This window comes from Onychostoma macrolepis, chromosome 21 (assembly GCF_012432095.1).
Source record: "Onychostoma macrolepis isolate SWU-2019 chromosome 21, ASM1243209v1, whole genome shotgun sequence".
NCBI lineage: Eukaryota > Metazoa > Chordata > Actinopteri > Cypriniformes > Cyprinidae > Onychostoma > Onychostoma macrolepis.
This window is the reverse complement of record NC_081175.1, coordinates 10,585,017-10,601,562: the sequence shown is the minus strand read 5'-3', so window position 1 is coordinate 10,601,562 and position 16,546 is coordinate 10,585,017. Positions and strand designations below refer to the sequence as shown.

At 36.3% G+C, this 16,546-nt stretch overlaps 2 protein-coding genes across 3 annotated transcripts in view; one reads left to right on the top strand and one right to left on the bottom strand.

The window, feature by feature from the left end:
* The window catches only part of rgs14b (regulator of G protein signaling 14b), a 17,487-nt gene continuing 941 nt past the window's right edge, over nucleotides 1-16,546 (bottom strand). Inside the window, exons 3-15 of one of the 2 annotated variants that reach the window (XM_058758770.1) lie at nucleotides 12,882-13,051; nucleotides 8,956-9,048; nucleotides 8,712-8,855; nucleotides 7,197-7,388; nucleotides 7,002-7,119; nucleotides 6,869-6,912; nucleotides 6,322-6,513; nucleotides 6,026-6,102; nucleotides 5,491-5,617; nucleotides 3,042-3,117; nucleotides 947-1,002; nucleotides 753-855; nucleotides 1-676 (exon numbers count right to left, since the gene is read on the bottom strand). In XM_058758770.1, coding sequence (XP_058614753.1) covers nucleotides 411-676; nucleotides 753-855; nucleotides 947-1,002; nucleotides 3,042-3,117; nucleotides 5,491-5,617; nucleotides 6,026-6,102; nucleotides 6,322-6,513; nucleotides 6,869-6,912; nucleotides 7,002-7,119; nucleotides 7,197-7,388; nucleotides 8,712-8,855; nucleotides 8,956-9,048; nucleotides 12,882-13,051 — 1,658 coding nt within the window. In that variant the 3' untranslated portion in view covers nucleotides 1-410. The remainder of the gene's footprint in view (nucleotides 677-752; nucleotides 856-946; nucleotides 1,003-3,041; nucleotides 3,118-5,490; nucleotides 5,618-6,025; nucleotides 6,103-6,321; nucleotides 6,514-6,868; nucleotides 6,913-7,001; nucleotides 7,120-7,196; nucleotides 7,389-8,711; nucleotides 8,856-8,955; nucleotides 9,049-12,881; nucleotides 13,052-16,546) is intronic. The other variant, XM_058758771.1, reaches the window with a different exon arrangement.
* Nucleotides 9,960-16,546, top strand: part of arl3l1 (ADP ribosylation factor like GTPase 3, like 1) — a 19,523-nt gene continuing 12,936 nt past the window's right edge. Inside the window, exon 1 of the mRNA XM_058758775.1 lies at nucleotides 9,960-9,982. The gene's annotated coding sequence lies outside the window, so the exon portion shown is untranslated. The remainder of the gene's footprint in view (nucleotides 9,983-16,546) is intronic.

Here is a 16,546-nt window from a genome sequence, read left to right as displayed (position 1 = left end):
TACATTTTTACATACAATAATATGTTTTTAATATTAAAGGCAAATACATACATTTATAAATTAAAATGAATCCAGCCTAATAAATGCTTGAAAACTGTTCACTCCTGATAACTAATGCATTAGCTAATGTTTAACCTTTAAGCCAAGTACGCAATGTCTTCATGAACACAGAATGTATTTTTGTTATGTGAATCATTTTAAAATAAATACAAGCAGCTGGACATTAGCATGTGCAGAATTACATCTACTGTAAACAATATTTCATATAATTGCTATTATAAAAAAATCCTAATGACAATTGTCCATCATTAAAGACCGCCATGTTCACATTGCTGAAACATTATTCTCTATTCTTCATGCTCAAGTTGTGACAGATCATTGAAGCAAAATATGTAACAGGTCCGTTTAGCTCACACCACAGTTTCTCGAGCTGGGTTTGAGCACTCATTCACTGATTGTTCCCTTCCTAATGTGTCTGATCGTATTGCAGGAGAATCCACTTCGAGAGACCCCATACTGGAGCAGGACTCCTCCAGTGATCTGTTTGTCTCAGCTTCCTCCACTTCTTCCAGGGGTAACTGGAGGAACTGAGGCAGCATTAGATGTTCTTTCTTCAGGAGGCCTCGCTGATCATCAGCACTGCAGCACTGAGCTCGGTTTAACAACTCCACCAAACCTGAAAGCCCCAACACATTTAGATGAGCAGATTGGGTGAAGACCAAGCGAAGAGAAATGAGATAATCATCATTTACCCTCCATGTCATAGGTTCTCCTCAATCCAGGGTTCTTCTGTCGGGCAGCTGATCTGGAAATCCCTGGAGGGAACATGTTTGCATCAACAGCACCTCTCCGATCCTGGTGACAGATGCATAAGATGTTAGACCACAAAGAAGGACTGAAGAATATCAAGATATTGAGTTCTGCTATCCTAAAGCAGTAGACTCACTTGTAATGAAGGAGGTGAGAAGTTCCCTTTGGGGCTGCTGGCCTGATCAACACCTGCTAGAGAGAATTCAATTTTCATCTTAGAGTGGGCTGTTTTAACAAGACTGATTCCAGGGAAGAAAAAGGAATCATCATTTACCATTGTAGAAATATTGATAAATTCCATCTATATATCACATTTAATGTAATCGGGTCTAGTGTGGGACAGGTTTAGTGCTGTACAGGGCCCATAACAACAACACAAATGGAAGATGACGTTCTCCACAGAGGACGCCACTGAATATCTCGCTCAGGGAGTGGAACACAAATCACATGGATCATTGTCTGTTCATTCAAGCTCAATGGAAAATTCCAAGGTTCTATCTATCTATCTATCTATCTATCTATCTATCTATCTATCTATCTATGTATGTCTGTTTATTTTATCTATCCATCTGTCTGTCTGTCTGTCTGTCTGTCTGCCTGTCTACAGTCATGACCAAAAATATCGGCACCCTTGGTAAATATGATTAAAGAAGGCTGTGAAAATTAATCTGCATTGTTAATCCTTTTGATTTTTATTAAAACAATTCACAAAAATCTAACCTTTCATTGGATAATAAGAATTTAAAATGGGGGAAAATATCATTTTGAAATAAATGTTTTTCTCAAATACACGTTGGACACAATTATTGGCACCCCTAGAAATTCTTATGAGTAAAATATCTCTGAAGTATATTCCCATTCATATTCACAATTTTGAGCCAGCCATGGCTTTCTGTTTCACAGAAATATAAACAGGAGGGAAAACAAAGCCCAAATTCCCTTAATCATCCATCACAATGAGAAAAACCAAAGAATATATTTCTGATGTGCAGCAAAAGATAACTGAGCTTCACAAATTAGTGAAGTGGCTTTAAGAAAAGAGCTAGAGCAGTGAAAATTCCCATTTCCACCATCAGGGCAATAATTAAGAATTTCCAATCAACATAAAATGTTACAAAACTGCCTGGAAGAGGACGTGTGTCTATATCGTCATAACGCACGGTGAGAAGGAGAGTTTGAGTGGCTAAGGACTCTCCAAGGACCACAGCTGGAGAATTGCAGAAACTAGTTGAGTCTCGGGGTCAGAAAACCTAAAAAAAAAATTGTTAAACAGTACCTATATCACCACATGTTGATTGGGAGGGTTTCAAGAAAAATTCTCCTGGCTCATCCAAAAACAAACTCCAGCATATTCAGTCATCAGACACGACTGGAACTTCAAATGGGAATGGATTCTATGGTCAGATGAAACTAAAAAATGAGCATTTTAGCAGCAAACACTCGAGATGGGTTTGGTGAACACAGGGATAAAAAGTACCCCATGTGTACAATGAAATATACTGCTGTATTTTTGATATTGTGGGCCTATATTTCTGCTGGAGGTCCTGGACATCTTGTTTAGACACATGGCATCATGGATAAAATCAAATACCAACAGATAAAAAATCATTAAGTGACTGACTCTGTTAGAAATCTTATAATGGGCCATGTTTGGATCTTCCAACCGTACAATAATCCAAACACAAACCTCAAAAACAACACAAAAATGGGTCACTGAGCACAAAACCAAGCTTCTGCTGGCCATTCCAGTCCTCTGACCTGAACCCTATAGAAAATGAGTGGTGAACTGAAGAGAAGAAGCACCAACATGGAGCTGTGAATCTAAAGGGTCTGGAGTGATTCTGGATGAAGGAATGGTCTCTGATCTCTTGTCAGGTGTTCTCTAACCTCATCAGGCATTATAGGAGAAAATTTAGATCTGTTAAACTGGTAAATGGAGGTTTCAAAAAAGTATTGAATAAAAGGGTGCCGTTAATTGTGGCCAATGTGCATTAGAGAAAAACATTTATTTCATAATGATATTTCCCCCGTTTTAAATTCTTATTATCCAATGAAAGGTTAGATTTTTATGAATTTTTTAAATAAAATATCAAAAGGATTAACAATGCAGATTAATTTTCACAGCCTTCTTTGATCATATTTACCAAGGGTGCCGATATTTTTGGCCATGACTGTATCTATCTGATGTGAAACCTGACAGATATAGAATTTAAAATATAATTTTTACATACCTTTATCTAGAATTAGTGTCTTATTGGCCAGAGAGGTGACTACTGTGTTCATACTTATTATCTGTCCAGTTCCACTCTGAAAATAGACAACAGAAATGATAAAACATGTTAGCACATGACTGACATAATGGCTGAATCAGACAGATCAATGTAATTTATAATAGTGTTTATTAATTAGAATTTATTAATTAGAAATAATTGAAAAACATGAGTGAGAGCCCTTAGTTTGCTTGCTATAGGTGTGCAGGCTCTGTTCTCTTATTCTATTCTCTTTATTCTCATATTCTGAAAATAACTGTTTTGAACTGAGGTTACTGTACATAACTATAATGAATACTATTCATGATATACGATTTGAAGTCCCGATCTGAATCAAATTATTTGTGATACGCGAACCGATTGGAGCTGCATTATACAGTTTTTCTCAGTGGCTTTGGTGCATTTCTCAGATCAGAAATGAAATTTTCTAAACTACTTGTTCAACCTCCACATTATCTAGTCCAGGGGTAGGCAACGTCGGTCCTGGAGTGCCGATGTCCTGCAGAGTTTAGCTCCAACCCTGAAAAAAAACCTCACCTGCCTATAGCCCTAGTAATTCTGAAGACCTCGATTAGCTTGTTCAGGTGTGTTTGATTAGGGTTGGAGTTAAACTCTACAGGACAGCGGCACTCTAGGACCGACGTTGCCCACCCCTGATCTAGTCACTTGTGCACATCATAAAAGCAGTTTCTCATTCTTTTGAACAAGTTGCGATTGCTTTGGTACATTCATGCAACTGATTATGTACATTTGTCTGCCGTTTCCTACATTATCAGTTGCTAATATCATTTTGCTCAAAATGTATAATATAGTTCTCTGTGCTATTGTCTTACCCCTCAAAACCCCTCATTGTATATGTCATTAAATGCAAAATGGTTGATCTAGTTGTCATAAACTGTCAAGCATATTTTCTATACATTTCTATTAGACTTTTTGCAAATTTGCCATGAATTGTGCAAGTGAATCTTGACTTTCACTATATTTGAGAATATAGATCAAACCAATTATAAACCAGTTCCCTGAAATAGCTCAAAGAAGAGGAGTAAGGATGCATGGTGGAAGGGTACAGAGGTAAAACACAGGAAGAGGCAGAAGGGGCCAAGGACAGAGAGGTGCATATCAGATGAAATAAGGGCCACTATTGTAGACCATGTTGTCAATCATGGCCTTACAATGGCTGAAGGGTGCAGCTAAATATTGGGAGATCAACCATATCCTCAATACAGTTTTTCTCAGTCGCTTTGGTGCATTTCTCGAATCATCCTTAATATTTTCAAAGAGGTATATGCATTTCTCAAAACAATTCATACAAACAGCACCCAACAATGGATTTCCTGCAAAAGCCTGTAACTTACTCAAAATCTTTAGTTCATCTCTCAAAAGTAAGTATTTATGTCAATGAACATATCAGTGCAATCAGAATGAAAAGTCCGTTGTGTCATTGTTCACAAACAAGATAGTCAAAATACTTAGTCATGTTGTCAATATAATAGTGCACTCTGTTAGTATGTGTAGAAAATATGCTTTACAGTTTATGACAACTAGATCAACCATTTTGCATTTAATGACTTGTAATATGAACTAATAACTAGATGTTTTGTGGGGTAAGACTATAGCACAGAGAACTGTATAATACATTTTGAGCAACATGATATTAGCAACTGAAAATGTAGGAAACGGCAGACAAATGTACATAACCAGTTGCATAAATGTACCAAAGCAATCGCAATGTGTTTAAACGAATGAGAAACTGCTATTATGATGTGCACAAGTGACTAGATGATGTGGAGGTTGAACAAGTAGTTCTGAGAATTTCATTTCTGATCTGAGAAATGCACCAAAGCGACTGAGAAAAACTGTACTTCAAACATTTCGAAATTCTTTCAATCAATGTCCCACATACTTGTGTATATTTGTACTTTTGAAATGAATAATCACCACTTGTTTGTGAACAATGACACAAGGACTTTTCATTCTGATTGCACTGATATGTTCATTTACATAAATACTTACTTTTGAGAGATGAACTAAAGATTTTGAGTAAGTTACAGGCTTTTGCAGGAAATCCATTGTGTGGTGCTGTTTGTACGAATTATTTTGAGAAATACACATATTTCACTTTGCAAATATTAAGGATGATTTGAGAAATGCACCAAAGTGACTGAGAAAAACTGTAAATGTATTGAGTTTTTCGGGGTTGTGTGCGGGGGCTTTGATGGACATAAAAACATTAAATGATTTGTTTAGTATTGGCACTGTCCTACTTTTGCAGCTGCAGTTTAATAACCAGAGAAACAGGAAAATCTGTGAATGACTCCCTGCATGCTTGTGGTCCGTCAGAAAAGGTCAAACTATTATCTTTCAACAAAGAATGAAATGGTTGTTCCGGTCACTCTAGGCCTCCCCTCACCATGCTGACAATGGCGTCCTGTGACCTGAGGCGATATTTCTGAAGCATTGCCGCAAGGGCATCCTGCAGGGTCTTATTGGACTTTACCACAACGGCCACCGTCTTTCCTGTGAAGGCTACCTTCACTCTGTACAAGAAACATAACACAAACACATGTGCACACAACGGATTGTTTGGGTCGACACAAAAATCATGTATCTACCCTCATGTGGTTCCAAAACTGTATGACTTCTTTCTTCTGTGCTCTGTATTTTTGAAGAATATTGGTTACTAAACAGTTTTTGTTCACATTGACTTTAATTGTACATTTACAAAAATACAATGGAAGTCAACGGGAACTGAACCTTTTTTAGTTATCAGCATTCTTCAAAATATCTTCTTTTGCAGAAGAAGTCATACAGGTTTGAAACAACAAGAGGGTGAGTAAATGATGACAGAATTTTGGGTGGACAATCCCTTTAGCAGGTTTTTGTGGAGAAAATTATATTTTTATTTAAAAATATGTTTGTTTGTTTGTTTTTTCTCTAGCACTCACGCAAATGTGACCCTCAGTTCCAAGAACACCTGCTGGTCCTTCAGCACAGAGCTGTCCTGGTCCAGTGACAGGGGTTGCTATACATAACACCCAATGGGAGATCACAATAAGAAATGAACACATAATAAAATAAAATCAAAATTTTAGATTTGAAAAAAATAAATAATATATAGGCCTAATTTTTATATGTCTATATAAAACATTATATAACAAGGTTTTTAAGTTCAAAACAAAATTAAGTAAATGTGTTCAAATTCTGACTGGTTATGCACATGTAAATGTTTCACACTTCTTACTTTGTCTTTGCCATGTAGATAAATAATGATGTCTGACAGAGGAAGGCCTCTTTTTTCACACAAGCCAGTGAGCATGTTGCGGATGGTGACACCAGGTCGGGCTGGGGTCAGAGAAGCTGTACCATCAGGCAGGAAGACACAGCAGTACTTATCTACCCTTCCGTCTGCAGAGCGTGCCACTAATTTCTCAACCTGCAACAACAGTATTGAGATGAGCTGATACTGATATGGTATGATATAATACTGGTATTATACTGGTATTATATATAAGTATTATAAACACTTAATTTCTAGCGATTATCGCCGATTTGATTGCACAGATACTATTTAAACTAAACTGAGCTAGACAATGACATCTCTGAAATCAATAATGAAATGCCTTTAACTGAAAATTGAAAATGTTTAATCTTATCATTATACATTACTGACACTCTATCCTCCAATTTGATACTGTTAAGTGCTTTGACACAATCTGTATTGTAAAAGCGCTATATAAATAAAGGTGACTTGACTTGACTTGGTATTAGTAGACTTTGTAGCAAGTTACCTCCGAACTCTTCACAAGTCCAGTCTTGAAGCTGATAGGTGATTCTGGAAATGGCAGAGAACAGAGAATTTATTAGACGGTCTAAAGGCCTCTTCTTAGTTCAATTTGCCCCATATTGACATCATAAATTCACCTCCCCAGGACCCTCTCTTTTCTTTGCGCTTGTCCTTTCCCATCATGCCTTGCAGATTGACTTTCCTCCTCTCTACCACATCATCACCATCTGCTGTTCCTGGCTTCACCTTTAACCTCTGGAAAACAACAAACTCATATAAATCTCTTATTAGGATAAAACATTTATAATTTGCATATTTTGAGAACTTCACACCTCCTTAGTTCTATCGAATTTGACTTGCTCTTTGGGTGAAGTGCTGCTGGTGGGTTTTGTTGCTGTGATGGGTCTGCCACGAGAGTCCAGCCCTGGCAGAGGCCTGCCCTCCACATTAGCTAGCATGCAGCTCTGATAGAGCTGTGAGCGCACGAAACGAGTATAGCTGTCAAACTTCATCAGTTTGAAGATCTGCAAGGGGGGAGAGGGAAAGGAGAGGATAGGATAGGTAAGGACACTTATGTTCAAGAGGGAGTCAAAGGAGGGTAGGCTCTTGATTTGATTGCTTTTAGTAGCTCTGGATAATTGGGTCATGATTGCTGTCTGTTCTTAAACTAAAGTGGTTTGACTCACCCCATAAGACACAACAAAAATGTCTTTGTCACTTTTTATTATATAATGGAAAAATATTTTCAGTATGACACATATCTTCTTTATTAAGCCTCACAAAAGAGCATAGTCTTTTAGGTTTTTCACAGACATGGTTTTTGATCCTTTTTCACTTGTTTGAGCAATGCAAAAATCTCTGCTGTTTTGTTGTCTTGTTGTTGAAAGCATTTGAAATTGATTGAAAAAGATACTTAAGATGGTGCCTGCTTGCAGTGAAGACAACTTTGTTGATTATAATGGGCATGCTCTAGTTTTTCTAATTATGTCATGTACATGGAGCATTTTAAATGGGTATGCACTGTCATGAGCAGGGGCTCCTAAATATTAATATAAATATTTATGTATCGATTGATTGATTGATTGAGGTACACTATATTGCCAAAAGTATTGGGACACCCCCATCTAATGAACAGGTTTGACTACTTTAGTCATTTCTATGAGTACAAATCTTAATGTTTAAGCATATAATGATATTCCAGGGTATTGTGTGATTCTAATTGTATGCCTCTGTGTATAAGGCAAAGTTCAAAACGAAATGATTGATTGAGTCAGTGTGGAACTTGACTAGTCTGCAGAAAGCCAAATCCTAATCCGAGATGAACACCTCTGGTGTGACTTTAAATGCAGACCTTGTGCCTAAAACTCATCACTCATCAATAGTATTGTGTGCAATGAGAATTTTATTTAGCCCTCTTCCTCCCTAGCACCACCTGTTTACATCTTCAACGGGGTTCTCTCTATTGTACCTTGCAGCTTCAGCAGCATGTATCATAATTTCTGTGATTCTAAGCAGTAAGCCTTCACTCATGACAGCAGCAGTGTAGCAGATCTAGTTCACCAAGAGCAATCCTACCTACACAACATACTTACAGCTAAAATGCTGTTAAAATCGATTTTGAGAGTTGTCATGATTGAAAGTTTTATAAAACAACATAAAACCTAAAGAGAATGACAAAAATAATAATAATTTAAATTTTAACAATTAATTTAAGATCAGAACGGTATATATATATAATTTTAGCAAATATTGAAATTATTATTATATATTTTTTATTTTATTTTATTTAGCCTTAACATCTGGAAGCAGTGGTTGAGAACCCTGCGTTAGGGTCTGATATCACATACCTGTTGTTGGGCTTTTTGAAAGATGTCAGGATGAGGATTTTGTACATCTTTCTCCTCGACTCGTACCCTGTCATCTATGTTGATGGGAGATGTTGCATCGCTGGACAGGAAAGTGTTATAAATTGAAGATGCCTCTTTCTTAAGCTAGTGTAAGAAAACATACATAATATTTATGTTATTTGTATGAATTAATAAAAAGAAACAATGATAACATAGTGGATAGATATAGAAAACAGATATGTACCTGCTCAGTTTGATGGACAGGTATCTTGCGAAACTTTTCACATGCCAGCCAGTACAAGATGTTCTCAGCACTGACCTCAGATTTCAGAAATCCCTGTGGTGAATACAGACAAAATTTTAATTTTGGGACACGCTGTCTCTTTAACGCTAAGAATATGCCTCAAATCTAGATGAACTGCATGTGTTGGTGGGCATATACACATGATAATTACCATCACCTGTAGTTTTATTAAAAACAAGGCAACAATTTAATTTCTGGTTCTAGCTGGCATCTCTGCTGGCCACCAAATGAAGAATTCACAGAAGTTCATCCATCTCAGAGCTCTCTCACCTAAACGCCTGAATGTTTCATTTCCCCCACAAACTCTCTTCCAGCCCCCCCTTTGAAATATTCTCCACACCTCCTCATTTCCCTATAATTACAGTGACTCATACCGTGGGCTGTTTTCCTCCTCACCTCCTTTTTTTCTGATTTTACACATTTCACAATGAATTGGGGTTGAATTACTTGCTCTGCGTGGTTGGTAAACAAATGAGAATGGCAGCAGCTCTCAGTAGCACTCTGTTTATTAAGAAGTGAGTAAGTACAGAACTGTAGAAACTAGAAGAGAAGGCCCTATTTCTAGGTCACCAGGTCTGCTTTTGTCTGCTGAGTAACATAGATGCAGGGGTGTGAAGTAACGAATTACAAATACTCACTTCACAGTAATTAAGTAGTTTTTATCAGTAATTGTACTTTTTTGAGTAGTTTAAAAATTGTGTATTTTACTTTTACTTGAGTAGATTTTAAGTGATGTATCGGTACTTTTACTCCGCTATTTTCCTCCGTTTGTGGTCGTTACATGCTTATTTTAATTTTATTTTTATCCATCGACGTGATTGGATAGAGAGATTGTAATCTGGCTCGTGACTTTCGTCAAATCAAATTGTGCATAGAAAACTTTAAGCTCCAACTGCTGTTTATCATGGCTGCTGGAAGTGCATTCTTCAAGCTTCAATTCAGTCGCATCTTCCTCTAATATGTTAAGGTAAATTTCGGATTTCTGCTTACTAAATGATTTGTATATATGCTTGCCTATCTACACGGCCTGAAATTTGGTGTGAGGTTGCGGGTATTGCGTACAGTGTTAATCTTTTCTTCACGTATGAGACGCGCGATCTGCGCTGCGCGTGCGTTCTGCAGCAGTCACATGGAGAAGTCGTTGTTGTTGAACTTGTTGAACTTGCTGACCTTTGATGAGCTTGAGCGTATGGAAGCCCGTTTCCGCCACTGAATAAAAAAATAAAAAAGGTTATTGCGACTTTTTATCTCAGAATTCTGACTTTTTTTCTCAGAATTCTGACTTCTTTTCTCAGAATTGTGAGATATAAACTCGCAATTCTGAGATATAAACTCGCAATTCTGACTTTTTTTCTCAAAATTCTGAGATATAAAGTCGCAATTCTGAGATATAAACTCGCAATTCTGACTTTTTTTCTCAGAATTCTGAGATATAAAGTCGCAATTCTGAGATATAAAGTCGCAATTCTGAGATATAAACTCGCAATTCTGACTTTTTTCCTCAGAATTCTGAGATATAAACTCGCAATTCTGAGATATAAACTCGCAATTGCGACTTTTTATCTCGCAATTCTGACTTTTTTTCTCAGAATTCTGAGATATAAACTCGCAATTCTGAGATATAAACTCACAATTCTGACTTTTTTTCTCGCAATTGCGAGTTTATATCTCACAACTCTGACTTTCTCTCACAATAGGAAACTCCGTGTAAGGCTTTGCAGTGCTTTGTTCAATTTGCACTATCAAAATGAACTAGATAAATGCTGCGTCCGAATATGATTGTTGAACAAACATACAAATGACTAATTATTCTCCATTTCTGTGTTCTGCGCTCGCGGTTGGACAGTACCATTACCGCCGGGCAGGGTGCGGGAGGGGGGACTGCACGCACAGCTTTCAGACACAATATTCTTCATTTCTTTATATTTCTGAGTTTGAGGCAGCTTCTATCGCGTTATTTTAACAACAGCTGTCAAGTAAAGAGCGTATTATTGTAACATGAGAGTGAGTATATGAATGCACGCAGGTGGATTTCCTTCACTCTCGCATAAAACGCGCTTTCATCTCTGTTCTTGCTCTAGAATTATCTTATCTCCTGTATTTAATGTTGTAAGATATCGACCAAGCAAGACATCCCCAATGAAAATTGTAAATAAATTAAGGATTGCGACTTTATATCTCAGAATTGCGACTTTATATCTCAGAATTCTGAGAAAAAAAGTCAGAATTGCGAGTTTATATCTCACAATTCTGAGAAAAGAAGTCAGAATTCTGAGAAAAAAAAGTCAGAATTCTGAGATAAAAAGTCGCAATTACCTTTTTTTATTTTTTTATTCAGTGGCGGAAACGGGCTTCCATATGAGCGCGTGATGAGCGCTGTGAAAAAGTGTGTTGGAAACACTGTAAAACGATTTGAAATTATGTACTCAAATTGAGGACCTTATTGATGACCCGTGGCGTTAATATAGCCTACTGCATCTGTGTCAGCGCGTAATGTAATAAAACTGCAGCTCGTTAATAATTTTTTTTTATTATTATTCAATGTATACAATCCGCCTTCATTTAGCAAGTGCACTCACGCACTTTTCAAGTTCAACACTTTTTGTTCCATTCAGTTGTGGATGCTGCTGATTCACCGAGACAAAGAGACATGCGTTTGCGCGCGTGTGTTTTCTTTTGAAAAAGTTTCCTCAGAAATACTTCGCTATTTAATGCATTTTTCCTTACAAACTGCATTGACAGCATAACAATTCGAGTGTGTAAAAGGTATGGCATGATGCCATCCTTCTAGAACAATGTGCATTTATGTTAAAATTGTAACATAAATTATCAAGTTTAGTCATTCTTATTTCTTTATTGCAAAATGCTAAAACTGGCACCATTTTGGAGAGAAATGGGCTCTCATTTTAACCCATATCATGGTTTGTGATGCTGAACGATGAGTTCCTAATGGTGTTTGTATTTGCACTGTTCTAAGCATTAATATTTTATGTGCAACAACAGCATGCTGTCTCAGTGGCCTTGCGCATGATTTTAAATAAATGTTTTCAAACTTTATGATTTAAATGGGGATGACTGTACTGAGAATAACTTTCATCTTTTCTTCAACTGAATACTGTTTCCGTGCTGTTTTGATGCATTTTAAAGAGTTGGCAGTTTCAAATTAAAACTTCTGGATGATAGATATTCTTCATTCTTTATGACAAACAAGATAATGTGAATTACAGAATGTACACCGGTTTTTAAATGTATAAATTGCAGTGTACAGCGTTTATTATGAGGGGGTAGAATCCACAGCTCAGTACTCACTACTCAATACTCATGAGTACTTTTAAATCGGCTACTATTTTACTCTTACTCAAGTAGTTTTACTCTACTCACACTACATTTTTTGGAAGGTAATAGTACTTTTACTTGAGCATATTTTTTCAGTACTCTTTCCATGTTGGAAAACCAGCAAGCATTGTTTTGAAATTTGATATATATATATATTTTTTTTTAAATCAGCCAGTTTTTTAGGGCTATCATTCAATTAAAAATATTAATCAAATTAATTGCAAGATTTGAGAAGTTGCTTGTAGCAGCAGTTTAAAGTGGTATATCAACATTGAATTGCTCCAGTTGCTTTTTGGGGGCTTTTTTGGTATTAAAAATGACTAAATTAATGCATAAAATTGACAATCTTAGACATTATACATAGTTCATTCCAGCATCCATCCTACCCAGTTAACTCAAGTGTTATTTGCCATTTGTAAAATAAACCTTCACAGTAAACAAATCAATATTTTCCCTTATGAGCCCATTGATGTGTCGATAAATATTCACTCTCACTGCTGTGGCTATACAAATAGTGGTGCTTTACTCACTGTGAAGTAGCGTACGCCCATTGGGTCCTCCAGGAGCCTCTCAAAGCTGACAGCCCAGCTGGCCACCTGACCCACCCCTCTGCTCCCTTCACTGGGCACGGTGGGCAGACTGGTGTTACTGCTGGAGTACTGTGATACTGACCGATCATCTGTTTCCAGTGCATTCAGTTCTATCACCCATGAGACAAATAGGATGTTAAAGAGCATTTATTATAAAATAAATAAATTTGCAGAAAATATAATATTAAATTTGAACAAAATAAAAAGCCACCAAAACCGTACACTTTTATCATTGTTCCTTTTATCACACTCAAGTACACCTTTTGTAATCGTGCCAAATTAAATTTTTACTTTACAGTACATTTATATCATTATGGTTTAATATTTTTTTGTCATGCTTCAAAAAGTACATTGTTTTATGTGTTAACATATTCTAAAGCACATGTAAAGTCATTTATAATAATTTTAACTGTAGTGTGTTATTCAATATTATGTAAAGTTAATATGTTTGATATGTACTAAATTGCAACTGGACCATTAAGCGTGTAATTAAAAATATATCTAAATACACCACATGCAAGCTTTAAAAAGAAATTACATTTAAAGTGATAGTTCACCCAAAAACGAAAATTCTGTCATTAATTACTCATATCGTTCCAAACCCGTAAGACCCCTTGTTCATCTTCGGAACACAAATTAAGATTTTTTGATGAAATTCAAGAGCTTTCTGACTCTGCATAGACATCAAGGGAACTGGCACATTCAATGCCCAGAACGGTAGTAAGGACATCATTAAAATAGTCCATGTGATTAGTCAGTGGTTCAACTGTAATTTTACGAAATTAGGAGAGTACTTTTTGTGCTCAAAGAAAACAAAAATAATAATTTTTTTTAAAAACAGTTTCTTCTGTTCCGTGTCAGTCTTCGATGCGTGTTCACAAGAGTACCACAAAGTATTCTCGTAGCTTCATAAAATTAAGGTTGAACCGTTGATGTCAAATGGACTATTTTAACAATGTCCTTACTACCTCTCTGGGGCTTGAACATGGTCTATGCAGAGTCAGAAAGCTCTCAGATATCATCAAAAAATATCTTAATTTGTGTTCCGAAGATGAACAAAGGTCTTTCGGGTTTGGAATGACACTTAAGCATATTATTTTTTTGTAATATTCACTCTGCGTAAAAGTATGCTAAATTGTACTTTTTTTACAAGGGTGTTTATCCATAAATGGTCTTTCAGAAAAAAAAAAGGTACAAAAGCTGTCACCAGGGCAGTACCTTTTCGAAAGGTACACCTTTGTACCTTATTAGCCTTAAAAGGTGCATTTTAAAGGGGTCAAGACATGAGAAATTATAATATGTCTTATAAGAGGTCTTTGTACCATTAAAGCAAGTTTCATAGCTTAAAACATCCTCTTCATTATAAACAAATCATTTATTTAAACGAGCTCCAAAAACGGATCTGAAGTGGAAGGTGATGTCACCTGGGCACAGTCGTTTGCATAAACACTGCCTCCAGAGCAACACATTGACAAATATTCATCTTCTCACCATAGGCCCCGCCCACTAGCGTTCAAACACTTAATGGCTTGACACTTGATTACGCTTGAATGCGAGTGTCGTGTCGCATCAAAAGCAAATAGAAATTACAATCACTGCCGCTAACTTGTCTACACTAGATACAGTATACAGATGAGCGTTTGCTTTATACAGTCCATGCGCTTGAGTCTGTCAATAAGACAAATAGAGTGAAAGAATGTTTGCTTTGACACGTTTGGTTTAAATAGCCCGTTTCACGTCTTTGTACAGATATCAGTGAACAAGTGGATAGGTCATTTTTAATGGTACCCCGGATCGTGTCAGAGGATTGATCGGAGCATTGTGTTTTGTAAACGAGGCACAGTGTCATGGAGAGTTCACAAAGAAACATTTGTTGAAATAGGAAGCTGTACGAGATCTGACTGCAGCTGAATATCATAAGTAAATGATTTCATAATGCTTTGAGGGTTGAAAGTACTAATTTTTTCCACATTTATTTTATTTTTTGTGCAAAAAAAAACAAAAAACATTATTAACGTTATAAGTAAACCTCAAGGAACATATTAAAATAATTTAAAAAATCCATGTCATGACCCCTTTAATACTTTAAATGTACATATTAGTACCAAAATGGTATATATTAGTACCTTTTGAAGGGGTACCATCCCAGTGACATCTTTTGTACCTTTTTTCTGTAATGAAATAATGGTGTGTTTCTTATTATGGTAGTTATTTTTACATTGTTTCTAGGGTAACCATTTTCGTCATTTATGGTCATTGGATAAATAAATGATCAGATGGACTACCAGCTGGTGATTGACCTGGTAGGCCTTGATCAAGCTGACTAGGGGACAAGTAACAACTTTAAATCTTGATCAGCTAATATTAAGCAGTTTTCTAACAGGGACAAAACAACATAATTGGACCAGATCCAACATAATCCAGATTCACAGATCCAGAACTTCAAAAAAAAAAAGATTTAAATGTAATATTATGGACCACAAAACCAGTCATAAGGGTCAATTTTCTGAAATTGAGTTTTGTAATTTGTAAATAAGCTTTCCATTGATGTATGGTTTGTTAGGATAGAACAATATTTGGCTGAGATACAACTATTTGAAAATCTGGAATCTGAGGGTGCAAAAAAATCTAAATACTGAGAAAATCGCCTTTAAAGTTGTCCAAACAGAGTTTTTAGCAATGCATATTAATAATCAAAAATTAAGTTTTTATATATTTACGGTTGGAAATTTACAAAATATCTTCTAATGAGTTTTGGCATTAAGGAAAAGCCAATCATTTTGACCCATACAATGTACAATGTTTTTTTTTTTCCACATATGGCTATTGCTATAAATATACCTGTGCTACTTATAACTGTTTTTGTGGTCCAGGGTCACATATGGTTTTGATATGTTCACATTTAGGAGGGTTTTGGTTTTACAAAAAGGCTATGAGTATAAAGGTTTTATCAGTGCTGAAAAATGTGCCAATTTTTACACAATTCATCCTATTTTAGGCTCTAATAACTGATGTTTTTTTAATATTTTGATGTAATGTCAAATCAAAAGCACTGCATATAATACAGTGGAAAAAAACAAAACAATGTACAAACATGTCAGTCAGTGAATCTCAATCTTTTGTCAATGGGCGCATGAGCTAATTTAGCCCTGTTTTGTCCTCCTCAGGCTTTGGGAATGTGTGAGACATGCTAAATAATCAGCTCATCAATCTGACACTTCTTTTTCTGTACCATTCATGTTCGGGGTAAATGCTACCGAAAAAAAAAAACCTGTTAATGACACTTTCTACAGCTCTCTTCCGTTATTCCGGCACTTCGCTCTTCACTTGTTTTTGTGGCACTGAAATGCAGTAGAGGAATTTCCCAAGCATGATTTAGAGTCACACTGATGACTAGCATCAGGCGCTTGATGATTATACTGGTGCTATCGATGATTGTCCTCACTTCCAGACAGTCACATGACTTCCTATACCTCTGTCTGTCTGCCTGCCTGCCTACCTGTTTTTTTCTCTCCCGGTCTCATTATGATACTTGAACAGAGACAGGAAACTGATGTGGTTACACCTGCCCGCCAAAACCGGATGTAAACAGGTCAATAGTAAAG